This window comes from Vidua macroura, chromosome 1, assembly GCF_024509145.1.
Source record: "Vidua macroura isolate BioBank_ID:100142 chromosome 1, ASM2450914v1, whole genome shotgun sequence".
Classification (NCBI taxonomy): domain Eukaryota; kingdom Metazoa; phylum Chordata; class Aves; order Passeriformes; family Viduidae; genus Vidua; species Vidua macroura.
In genome coordinates, this window is record NC_071571.1 from 25,511,894 (window position 1) to 25,525,030 (window position 13,137).

The 13,137-nt window shown below is 43.8% G+C and overlaps 1 protein-coding gene across 2 annotated transcripts; it reads left to right on the forward strand.

The window, feature by feature from the left end:
- The first annotated feature begins 6,402 nt into the window (after positions 1 to 6,402).
- TAC1 (tachykinin precursor 1) lies at positions 6,403 to 12,758 on the forward strand. 2 transcript variants are annotated; one of them, XM_053980704.1, is made up of 6 exons: positions 6,403 to 6,493; positions 7,198 to 7,335; positions 7,463 to 7,559; positions 8,169 to 8,192; positions 9,837 to 9,890; positions 12,131 to 12,758. In XM_053980704.1, exons 2-6 carry the CDS (start codon positions 7,213 to 7,215, stop codon positions 12,178 to 12,180), a joined length of 348 nt encoding a protein of 115 aa, XP_053836679.1. In that variant the 5' UTR covers positions 6,403 to 6,493; positions 7,198 to 7,212; the 3' UTR covers positions 12,181 to 12,758. The 2 variants fall into 2 exon arrangements, with proteins under 2 accessions (XP_053836679.1, XP_053836687.1); XM_053980712.1 differs by lacking the exon at positions 9,837 to 9,890.
- The last annotated feature ends 379 nt before the right edge of the window (positions 12,759 to 13,137 follow it).

Genomic DNA, 13,137 nt, shown 5'->3' on the forward strand with positions numbered 1-13,137 from the left:
GGAGGTGGTCCCCCAAGACTTACTGTGAGGAGCTGCTCCTCCCTCTTTACCTGCTGACAATGGTGGGGCTCAGCCCTTGTTAAAGCATTTGCGTCAGACGTGACAAGGGTTTAAAATTGCTCGAAGTCAGCGTGGGGTGAGTGGGAAAGGATGACAGCAACAAGCAGGTAAAATATCCTCACATGCAATCTGATGAAAAAGTCTTGAGTTTCCATAGCATCCACCAGCAATTCTGTCACCTTCCTCCTCAGGACACACATTTGAATTCCAGTATGAATAGCCCTTCTTTGGTTAGGCAGCTACTTCTGTTACACTTCTGTGTAATAAATAATCCCTATAAATTAATTTCACACTTTTTGTTATCTTTCCAGCCAAAGGATTTGTCAGGAAGTAACCTACTTTAAAATGAACGAGTCACAGACATGAGTTTAGAACTTGACAGTTTTTTAAAGTATGGGTATATCATAAGAATCAAATTTGGAAGACAAGACAGCTAGGCCATAGAAAGATATTGTACTTCAAGTGATTATCAAAGCAGCAAAATTGTTTTGCTATTTTCTCCCTTTCTCTTTTTTTTTTTTTTTTTCCTGTTTTATTTAGGCATCTGAACTCCTTACATCTCCCACTGATTTTGTGCTCAAGCAAATTCCTTTTCTTTAATTCACTTTTTTCTCACCATACACAGTGTTGCATCAATTTTGTTACCCAAAATTTCTGGGTGTTTTTTCCAAAATGCCAATGTATTTTTACAAGTATTTGCACAGGGTTTCAAAGTATTAAGGAATTAAAATGAAGTCTCCTAAAAATTGTGAAGTAAACATAAAGTAGAAAATTCCTAAGTGAGATTTTTGAGGACTTCAAAGCCTTATGGAGATATTGTGAACTTCTGTTGAAGATATGTGAGGAAGAAGAGAGATACACTGAGATGCAATAAGTGCAAATAATGAAGATAATGTTATGCATTTGTAAAAGTTGTTTTACATAACTACTAAAAACCTGGTAGTTGTAGTAATATTAGAATTCATTTAAATTTTGCCAAAACTGTGCCCTTTTATCCTGCTGATTTCTGAATCTGTTTTTCAAATGTACTGAGTTACTGAGAAACCTATTAATATTCAATGAAAGTATAGTCATATAAATTATCCAGTTTCTAAAACAGCATAGAAAAGAGGATGATTCATCAGTGTTTGATCTCAAGTTAGGAAAGTGTTTCAATTAATCAGAACTCATAGCAGCCACGAGCGGCTATTCCTTTTTTGTCATTGCAATGAGCACTGAGATGCTGTGGGGAACTGGCAGAAGGAGCCAGTGTAAAACACACCTCATCATCCCTGCAGGAGAAGGTCTGGAAGTGGGGATGGGAGGCAAGGCTACCCAGGCCTGTGCCCAGCCACTGAGGGCTGCTGTTGCACAGGGATCAAAACAGAGTGGATGGGACAGCGATATGTCCATGGCTTTCCCAGATAACCAAGCAGTGCTGCTTATTGGTGTATTCCCATGGTGTGAGACCAGGGCTCTTCCACTTCCTGGGCTATCATTGCAACCATTGTCCTCCACCACTGCTGTTCCCAGCAGGAGCCAGCCAGAGGTCAGGGCAATGAGGACAGGTTCTGGTGGCAGGATCAGATAGAAGATAATCAGGTGTTGAAAACAGGCCAAGGACCTGGCTTTGATAATCCATCTGCAAAATTCACTAAGGCTGAGGTCAGTCTTGGAGAAAAGATTGTCCTTGCTACAGAAAAGCTTTACGGAAGGTGCGCTGAGCCCAGATTATAAGACAGGGTTTTGCTTTTACCTGTTGATGAAGTAAGTCTAAATCCTCCCTTACCCTCACAGGTCACTGTGAGGTAGTTTACAAATAAGCTTGGACAACTGAAGCAAAAAGCCTTACAGAGTGAGCTTCAGACTCAGAAGATTTGATTTGAAACAATCAACTGATTTATAAATATATTTGTAAACCAGTAAGTACAAAACAAAAAACAGGGTCCCTGCATCAGAACAAAGCAATGTCAGCAGTTTTCTTCCAAGAGTGACAAACTTAATTAGTCTCAAGCATCTGCTCTTTGGCTGCTCTGAGTCCTTTGCATTGTGAGGAGAGTTCAAATTGCAGGTTTTCCCTGGTCAAGCTCAGACCAGTGATGCTCACAGTCTGCCTCAGCTTTGGAAATATTTTGTACCTTATTTCATGGTTGTCCCTGGCCATCTTGTTGGTGATGGCAAATGTGAAAATAACCCCTGGCTTTATGGTTAAAAGCAGCAGATGCTGTCTCTTGTGAGAGGAACACTGTCCTGTATTTGCTATTGAAATGTGCTGTTCTAATGTCATTCCCTGTTGGCTTTTTTTAACAAAATTAGCAAATACTGTATCTCCCATTTTACTTATGAAAACCATTTGGAGAGTTATGGCAAGGCATCTCCAGATAGCAAGTCCAATCTTCTCACAGTTGTTTTGAAATAATACACATCTAGAAATGTCTCTAGAGGCCCTTCTCCTCACCAACTCTCCCAGAGCTCCTGCAGATGTAGAGATGGCTTTGCACAGCTTTGTTTCCCAGAGATCTCCAAACAGATGAAAATAAATGCTTTTTCCCCTCCAAGGACATGCTCTCTCTTGAGCCCAAGAAGCTTGACAGGACTGCAATTATTTCCCTTGCAGATGATGTACTCTAGAAATACTAGTTTGAGAGGACAACCTTCTCTGCAACTTTCACGTTGTAGGTTTACATTCAGCATTTTAATACCCTGACATTTATTTCCATTTGGCCCCACACCCTAATTTCATGTCTAACTTAGTGTGGACAAAAGTGAGCCTCAGATCAGGGTAAAGGAAGCTCACTCTAGATAAGATGTGATGATAGTGGATGGGTGGGATGGAGAGCAGTGATGGGAGTGTAAAAGTTGACGGGAACAAGAAGAGTGAGGAAATCCATTAACTTTTCAAAGTGAGAATTAAAGACCAGCATTGCAATTTCAGCTCTTAGCAGATGATTCAGTAACTGTAAGATCAGTCTTGCTTCTGCCTGTGCCTGCCCAGGAAAGGGCATTCCTCTGGCATGAAAATCTCACTGCTCCCCTTTTTTCCTGTCAGTGAGCACAATATAATTGAACCTAGAATGTTTTATTTCACAGACAGAAGAATAAGAACTCATTCTTTATAGATGCAGAGGGGGAAGAGAGAGAGAGAGATATGCATAATTACCACATATGCCCTGTATGCATTTACATGTATGAGCATATGTTCTGAAAATGTAAACATTCGTTAAAGGAAAAACTGAAGATGACAAATTTGTAATAGAAGATTTAAAATACAAGAAAGGTGAAAGATTAATTCAATAGTCTGTTCACACTTAATTAGGAAATAGGATGCTATGGTGAGTTCTGCTAATTTTTCCAATGCCACTTGGATGCATTGCAAGTAAATAATCTTACAGTGACAAAATAAATCACTGTATTACAAAGAGCCCTCATCTGCAATCGAAATCATTCTATTTACCCTGGAGACACATACCTATGAAAAATTTAGGAGGTCATCAATCACAGTTTCTCTTTCCTCTGTTTATAAAGTTGTATCTTTGGATAAGAACATTTCCAGTCTTCATGTAACGATCGAAATCAGAGCTGAGGTCTGGTATATGTACAGAGAGGATCACTGTGCTCAGGTAGACTGCATCTCATCCCTAATTTTTAAAGTAATATAAAATAACTCTTCTGGGGCTGACTCTGTTCCTTGAGTGTCTCTAGTAAAGTGATGAAAAGACATCTCAAAGTAAACGAGAATTAGGCTCTAGGTTTAAATATACAGTATGCAATTGTATAGCACAAGACCACTGAAGAGCAATGATACAGGCATTCATTTCATGTCAAATGCTCTGAAATTGTGCATACTCAAAAAGTTCAATTCTGTATTCTGCACAAAATCTTACATGGGCACATGTTGCTATTTTCCCATCACACATTAGCTGTTTGTTAATGGTATAAGGATCACTAGGTAATAGTATAGCAGCCAATGTAACTTATCATTCAACGATCAGACTTTTTACTGGAAACCAAAACACCATCATAAAATTCAAATAAACATTTCACAAGGATCATCACACAGGAGGTATCACATTAAGCCTATTGAAAAAACAATTCTCTGAGGTGTCTTTCACAGGCAATTGCTTCCCAAATAGTTTTCCATTAGTGTTGAGATTCAAGCTACAACAAGTGCCTTTAGTCCAGTTCCTAATCCTTATTAAGGAAATGCCTGGATAAGGACCCTGTAGACAACTTTCTGTGTCACTTCCACAGGAAATGTTAACCCGTATTTGGGTCAGTTGGATCTAATGATCTCTTGATTCATGACGAAAAATCTTCAGCTGGTTTTTAGAAATCACATGGTCTAACTCCAGCAGAGGAGTGGGGTCTGTGCCCTAAGCATGGCTAAAGAAGGAATATTCACCAAAGATACCTTGTACCTGCCTTTGAGGTCACATATTTATTCACAAGGTTACTCCTAGATATAAAGCTGCTAATATCATGTGTAAGGCAGAGGCAGCTTTATATATATGAGAACCTTGTGAATAAATATGTGAAACAGAGGGTTTTCTTTGTGCACAAAGGGCACTTTACCATGCTCTAGTACATCCCTAGGATAGGGACTGGGCAGCACAAAGGCAGGAGCTTCAGCTTGCTTCCTTATTTGAGCCTTCTATGTCCTTTTCACTTGAAAAAATGAACTCAAAATCTTCCTGGGAATCAGCTTTGCTTATTAGCCATGAAATCTGCTCACTTTCTGAAAAGTTCATAGTGCAATGTCTGGCTATTGCAGGTCAAAGAAAGATTAAACAGCCAATTTATTTTAAAATTGAGAAAGAGAAAAGTGAGCTTGATCTATTAATCAGTTTTTCACTTCCACCCAAACTATTAAATAACTCTGAGATAAAGTACTTGAATTCATTAAAGTCTCTGAAGACTGGAAAGGACCCCTTTTTAATTTTTCTTCTCTTGCTCTCTCAAAAAATAAAATCCCTGTAATTTCATAGGTGAAGTTATGGTTACATCCATTTTGGTAAAATGTTGAATTAGAGAATTAGAACAGATAGGATATTTCAGTTCAAATTTGTACTTTCCAAGTGATAGAAATTGACTTCATAGACAGTTGGGAGTTCTCAGGAGCTCAGACACGAGCTTCAGGAACATTTGCAGGATTGGCAAGCCTGGTTTGATGTATCTGACCACTGCCCTGTTGTCACTATAGTAAACAGAAACAAAATAATAAACAAAACCACAAGAAAACAAATTTTCTTCAAGAGACTTCAAAGTCCATACATCAAAGGGAATGCTGCAAAGGTGCAGCATGAAAATCTGATGGTTTGGCTTTCCAGAGTTGATAAATATTGTGGTTTCTGACCGCTTGTTGATAGTCAGAATGAGGAGCATTCTCACCACCCTCGCTCGAGCTCTTAACAGAGGTGCCCAATGCAGGTGCTTAGGCTGCATGAACTCCCTTCTCCCTTCTCTTTCTCAACCACATTCTAAGGCAGCCCATGTTGACAAGAGTAACCCTTAGTTCACTGGGTCACAATATTTCTTATTTAAGTGCAATCTTACAGACAAAGCTGTCGTAGGGGAAGGATGCCGGCAGGGATGTGCTGCTGCTCAGAACCCTTCCCAGAACAGGTGTTCGCCTTTTGTAGCAACCAGCCCAGCGGTGCCGGCCTCTTGCCCGCCGGCGGCAGCCCCTGAGCATGTACACACCCCCCAGACCTGGCGGCAGCTGCCCCTGAGCAGGTACACACCGGCCAGACCTGGGGTGCGCGGCGCCCCAAGCCGGCACCCGCCCTGTCAGGCCCTCCTCAGCTTCGTGCATCACTCACTTTTAGTCCCGGTGGGCTGGGGCTACCTGAGCAGCGGCACGGGGTAGACAGACCCGGGGGAAGGAAGTGGCCCGGGCACGGGAGGCTGCCCCTCTGCCGGGCCGCCGGGGCTCCCTTCCCGCTGGCCCACGGCCCCTGCCCGCTGCTCTCCCTCCCGGCGGTGCCTCTCGTAGCGGAGAGCAGCTCTCCGTGCCCTGGGGGAGCGGGGCGCGGTGGCAGAGGCGAAAAGCGGCGTCTGCACCCTTACAGCCGCACCCGCATCCCGCATCCAGATCCACACCCTCACCCCGCGTCCGCACCCGCATCCGCCGCCGGGACGCGCCTTCGCCGCGGACGGTGCGGGGCGGCCCCGAGGGCGCGGAGCTGCGGCGGGAGGGAGCGGCGGGGGCAGCGCGGGGAGCCGCCCGCACTGCTGGCCCCGGGCAGAGCCGAGAGGCGCCGCCGGAGCGGGGGGCGGGGGCTGCTCGCCGGGGCGGGGGCTGTCATGCGGCTGGGACGATAAAACCGGGGGTAATCGCATTTAGGCAAATGAGGCTGTCTCGGCCCTCCCCGTCTCCAGGCATATAAAGTGGGGAGCGCTCCCGCGGCCGGCCAATGCGCCCGGAGAGCAGCGCTCGCCCTCCCCGCTGCAGACGGTGCGTGCGCTGCGGGAGCCCGGCCGGCCGTGCCTGTGTGCGGGGGCTCCGTTTGTCCTGTGGTTGTGAGGGGGTGTGCGTGTGTACTTCTTTGTCCCGGTCTGTTTGTGTGTGCTTCTCTGGGGGGTGCCTTTTCGTGCTTGTGTGTCCTCACGTGCGTGCCTGGATGAGCCTGCATGTTTTTGTGCCTGTCCTTATGTGCCTGGATGTGCAAAGGGATGAGTGTGCGCCTCTGGACACATGTGTCTCAGCTACGTTCCTACGTGGGTGTGCGCATTTAAGGTGTGTAGCTCTTTGTATGAGTTTGTGAGCGGATGCATGCGTACCTGGATGTCTGTATGAGGGGAATGTATCTGTCTGCGTGTGTGTATTTGGGAAGGTGTGAATGCTAGGTGTGCATAGACGTGTGAGGGTGTGTTTAAGTTTTCCCCTGTACGTGCGTGTGTGAAGGGGCACCGCTGTCTGTGTGTGTCTGTGTGTCTGTCTGTGTGCTGGGGAGCGCACCGAACTGTGTGCCGCTGTAATGGGTGTGTGTCTCTCCAGAGGGGTCTGCAGCAGTCGTGGCGGGGGTGCCGGTGTAACTCGGCGCGTGTGGGGCTGTACGAGTGTGTCCCCAGCTGTGCCCCGGCTGGCTGTGTGTCAGTGCGCGCAGGGCTGTGCGCGCCCGCCCGCGGCTGCCAGGGCTCCAACCTCTGCCCCCGCAGGACGTCGAGGCGGCGATGAGGCTCCCGCTGGCTTTCGCCGTGCTCCTCCTGGCCTCGTCACAGGCCTTGGGCGAGGAGATGGGAGCCACCGACGACCTCAGCTACTGGTCCGACTGGTCCGACAGTGACCAGGCGAAGGTGAGCCCCGGCGGCCCCGCGGGGTAGGGGAGCGAGGGGTTCGGAACCAGGGGCTCTGTGCCGGGCGCTGCCCGGCCGGGCTGAATGGGGGGGTCCGCACTGAGCGCCGCCCGCTGTCGCCCCGCAGGAGGAGCTGCCGCTGCCCCTGGAGCACTTCCTGCAGAGGATGGCCCGGAGACCCCGGCCCCAGCAGTTCTTCGGCCTCATGGGCAAGCGGGATGCCGGTGAGCGAGGCGGGGGGCTGCTCACGCCTCTCCGCACGCTTCTTCTCCCAGTGCCTGCCCAAACCTCACACGGTTATCGCTCGGGATTAATGTGTTACATCCGTTTCTTAGGCTACCATGAGGGTACTTTGGGTTTTGGCTTTTTTGTTTTGTTGTTTCTTTTAAGTTTTATATGAGATAAACTCACTGATTGGAAAAGAGAGGGCTTTAAAGTCTTAAGTGTGTACCTGTTACAACAGGTAAATCCCAGTAAGGGATAGCATGATAATTCATAGGTCAGCATACATGCCCTGAATCGCCAAAGTGTGGAAACTGGTTGAGTATACAATTATTGTCACGTTTTCTACATGTTTACTGAACCAATAATTGATCTGAGAAATTGGAGCTAAACTAATCTAAATTGTGTGGGTTAAACTGAAACAAGTTTTTAGTCTCTTCAAAGAGAAACGCAGTTGTAAACCATCACCCTAATTTCCTTAAGTGGAATATGCGTAGGTTAGTTCTTGTATCTGATTTTTTGAAGCATTGCAGTGGCATCATATGCATATGCCAATCCTTTTTTAACAACTCTTTTTGTCTTTTTTCCCTTTCCTTTCCTCTTCCAATCAGGATATGGCCAGATCTCTCACAAAAGTAAGTTTAAAAATACAAATATTTTAAGTAATCATTAGAAGATATTCAAATAGAGAATAGTGTATTTGACAGGATTATTACTGGGGACTAGGGACTGGCAGCACCACTGGTGGAGAAATGATCTATTAAAGCATTGAAACCTCCCCTTCAGTGCCACTGTGAGCCTGTATCTCATCTGAGCTGCTGCAAGCTTTGAGATTTCAATCCATATTAATGTGCGGATGTTGCAGCTCTCTCTTATTTCCCAAGGGGGGGATTTTGAAAGCCTTTCTCATTGGCAAGGCAGTCTAACTGCCAGACTCTGAGAGAAGCAATTAAGATGGCAAAATCTGGAAAATTAAAATCATGAATTCCCAAGTCCCCAAGAATGCTTTCATGGGTGCGCCCATGTCCTCATATGCAAGATACTGCATCTGTGCCCTCAGAATTGTCTGAGAATCAGACTCCTGCTCACAGTAGGGGCTGATTGATGTTGTGCTGCCATATGAAGAGCCATATCTTGCCCCATTAATAAGTGTGCCTTGCTCTGCTTCTGTGTAACACCAAGCAGGAAATGCTATCAGCAGTGGGATGTTACCTTGCTCTGCACAGTGGTAGTTTTATTTTCTGAAATTATCTCATGATGTTTAAATAGAAACAGGAATATTTTTATTAAGTAAACATGATCTTATATTCTGTGAAACCTCCTCTGTCCGCAAAAGCCAGCAACTGTCCCAATGTTCTATTATCCACAAGATGCTTTCTCTGGGGTTATGTATGGGAAGACCAAATAAAGAGTCTGATTCAAAGCTCATGCTAAATTACCAGCTGACTAAAGTAAAAAATTATAGTTTTCTGAAACTGCTTCAGCTTGAATTAATACATGTGAGGTCTGAGTATCTTGCTTTGTGTATGAATTCACCAAGCAAAATTCTTTCCAAAGAGAAACTTCTATGTTTGACTCAAAAGCCAGTTTAGATAAAGAAGAACAGTTCATTTGCATTCCTTGTCTGAAACGATAGCTACTACTATAACCTGATAGGTACTGTAGGACTAAACTTGGAGTAATTTATCCTCTACACTTCCAGTGTCTTGAGAATTACTAAAGGGACAGGAAGGTAATACCTGAACTTATAAATATTCCAAAAATAGAGCCAGACTGTCTAGCTCAGACGTGTCCAGACACAGAGTCCCATTGGCTTCCTCTCCAGTAAAGGCTCCACCTGATCTGTGAGGGAGGATTTTCTTCCACATGGCAGAAATAAAACAACAACAGGTAGAAGAGATGCACCACACAGATGCAGGCTATACCAAGACACTGCCTTCTTGTGCATTTGCTCAGTTCAGTAGGAATTGAACCGGGAAAGAAATAAGATTTGTACTGTTAGTGGCCATTAATTTTCCATTATACTTAAAAATACCCCCAAAACCAAAGGTCTATCTAACCTAATGAGAAGACGTCTACTAATTGGCCTGTGCCTTGGTCTATCCTGTTCAGTCTGATTAGTCAGACTGCTGTTCGTTCTCTGTTGTCTGAGTGATGTGAACGACCGATCTGTGATATAAACAGTTTTGGACCCTGTCCTCTTTTCTTGCAAGAACCTGTTATTTTTAAAGCCTGCCTAGTTAAAATGTATTAAAACACCCCTAAATATATTTTTTCAGGGCATAAAACAGACTCCTTTGTTGGACTTATGGGCAAAAGATCTTTAAATTCTGGTATGTATTTGACTAAATCTGATACCTGATGATATACAGGCTCTTCATTCCGTTGCCTCTTTGTTCTCTCCCAGCAGATGAAAGAAGCAGTTTTCATGTAGTGTAGATCCAGAGTTCTCTGAAAAAGAATCAGGATTTTCTTTGTTACCTAAGATATTTCAGAGTTCACTTCACTTCAATGCTTGAACTTACGAGGCTGGTCTGAGCTGCAGGCAACTCAGGTAGAATTCCCCAGAGCACTTTGATTACTGTCCTGTCCTTGCATGTTCTGCTAGTCCCCAAAGTGCTATCAAAACAAAACCCCCTAAATTTTAATGAGGTATCAAGAAAAATTTGGAGGCTGAAAATGCAAGGGTCATTTAACTCGTGGTCTAAATCCAGATCTCACAGGTAAAAGGATATCTTCTCTGGAGACCTTTATTCCTAATACTTGGAGTAGAAGGTGAAAGAACAGAACTTTGCCATTAACACCACCTCATGCTGCAGATCAGGCTGTTAAACATTCACAGTCTCTTTCAGCTTTTGACTTCACCTAAAGCATTTTAAACTCTGAATGGGTACTGTGAATTTATTTTCCCATAGCATCCATCCTGGGCAGAATTCTCCTCTCCCCTCATGTGCAGAACCCCTGTGGGAAACTGGAGACTCCCCATAGCCCTTCCTTCCCTGTGCTCTAGGGCTATACTGATGAAATCCCTCACTGTGAAGCATAAAGTATCAGTTGATTCTCCAGGATAAGAATTAAAAAAATAAAAAACCTAATATGTATTTCGTGTCTCTGAAATAGTTCTCACTGTTTTGTTAAATGGATGATAAAAGTTAAATTACTAGCTGACACCTTTATATTATGTGGATACATGCTGTGATCTATATTCTGCAATTATGGTTGTCAGTAACTTTTATTTTCAATTAAACCCCCTTCAAGACTAGTAATATTGCTCTCTGCATTATTTTGCAAATTGCTACATATCATGAATAATTTTGTACAATTTTCTGCAGTGGCAATAGCTATTAAATGCATAATACCTGTAAATATATCTGCCATCACAAAGGTAAATAGCCTGTAAGTAATACATTTGGTTTGGTTTCCACTGGGATTACATTTACATTAATATCAGAATGTAAAATAGAGAAAATGTTTTTAAAAATGCAAAGATGTTATTGCCCTAATTTCAAAATTGGTGGTACAGTCAGGATACTGTTATGTGGTATTTCTGACAAAAGGGAATAATGATGTTTTACTCTGTTGGGCTATGTAATACAGGTAAAACCGACAGGTAAAACTAGAATTCACAGCTTTTTTGCAGGGAGGCTGGAGGGGGGAAATGGTAAGAAGTCTTTTCTGCTCCACCAGAGGAGAAGATGGGTCCTAAGGACTGTGTAATCAAAGCAAGATCAGGAATAGTAAGTGTTAGGACTACACTCATTTCTCCCTTTTGGAAGCTATTTAACTGGGCAGGACCTTTACCCCATGCTGTGGTTTTCTTCTGCAGAAAGCCCCTGAGCTCCCTGGTAATGGGCAGGAGCTCGTGCTGTCCCTCTGGGTGTGAGCACGTTGCTGATTTACAGCCTCAGGTGCCAAAGCAGGGTAAGAGGATGCTGATGTCTCAGTCCCTGGTTTGGGGACGGCCTTGCTCAAGAAGGGCTCTCTGGATTTGACTTTCATTTTAAATGAGCAAGAAAGAGAGAGATCTACCATTATTAAACATAAAATATGTTACTTAAGACTATTTTAGCCTGCAGCTTGTCAGCATGGTAGTCTGAGTACATCTGAGGAGCTTGGCTCCTGCCGCAGTGTACAGTAAAATTATCCCTGTATGCAGGGCTTGTGGACAGGGAGAGTTTCCAAGAGCTGGCAAAGAGCTGACTGCACAGGAATGAAGGTGGATATGTCTGTGCAGAAACCCTCTACCACAAATTGACCTGAATGCTTAGATCCCATCAGTTAGATGAATTCCTGGGAGGTAAAGTGGCTCTGAGTTAATGGTGCTTCAAGCAGCTCAGCAGATGAGAGGTGGAAAACACTGCTCAGACCTTCAGCCTTCTGGAGGACAGTGTAGTCTGAGAGGTAAAACCAAATCAAAGCAGCTCAGGGATGGGCCAGCAGCTCTGGTCTCTGTTCCAAACACGCCACTGGCATCTGCTGGTGCCAGCTGGCTGCAGGTCTCTAACACGTCTTGTGCTTGCTGGTGTTTATGCAAGGCTGTACCTTGTGCTTCAATCTGATTCATTTTTTGCAGGGTCCTCTGAAAGGAGCATAGCACAGAATTACGAACGAAGGCGTAAATGAGACATTCCCGTGTGTTATTTATTAAACTTCATTTGTTCTAATGGCCAATGCAGTGTAATATAAACTAACCACTGTATGAAATAATTATTTATTTAATAACTGAAGGGGTTTGGTTTTTTTCGAGTTGTACATTCAATAAAAATATTATTTTTCATATTGTGGCAGTGACACGTGTTGTGTAGGTGTGTTGTGGTTCTGAAAGGACCAGCAACCCTGGTGATGTCTCACAACAAAGCACATGTTTGATATGACCTGTAGAGTTATGTTTACTAAACAAGCAAGTATTCTTTTGTTCACTGAAAGCAAGTCTATCAGCTTCACAGCTAGTGCAGAACAGAACTGATGTTCAGTCTAGTGCCTCAATTTGTTTTCATGGTTTATTATGTACTGTAATTTCTGTATCAAAAATATATTTGTATCATTGCAGCATGTTTTATGTTCTGTGGTTATGTATCAATATATTTTGAAAAGGGGGATGGGTAATGTTTGAATGGGAATCCAAGGTCTTCATTTCATAGTTTGGAATTTTATGATAGTAACATTTTAAATAAAAACTACTCTGGGGCTTTTGCAACATACTTCCTTTGGTGCTAGTGATGGAGTTATTTCCCACGTTGGTCTGGAATGAGAAATAGCAACAGTGGTCTGAGACTGGAAAGAAATAGAAAATTATTTTCTTTTTGCAGGGAGGCTGTGAACCTCCTCATGTGTGTTTGGTGAAGGTTTGAGGGATTTGCTACTGGAGATAGGAGTTCCTGGGATTGCTCCAGGTCACACAAGGTGCCATCCCTTCTAAACCTGATGGAAATCAGGAAGCATGTTTACTGAATGGAAAGAGCAGGATGTAATCCCCAGCTCCAATAATTTGCTGTGGATTTAATCCAATATTGTAAGTTTATTATTTGAAAGCCAAGCTCTTAGTAAGTTCTATCCCTCAGATTCACAATCAAAGCACCT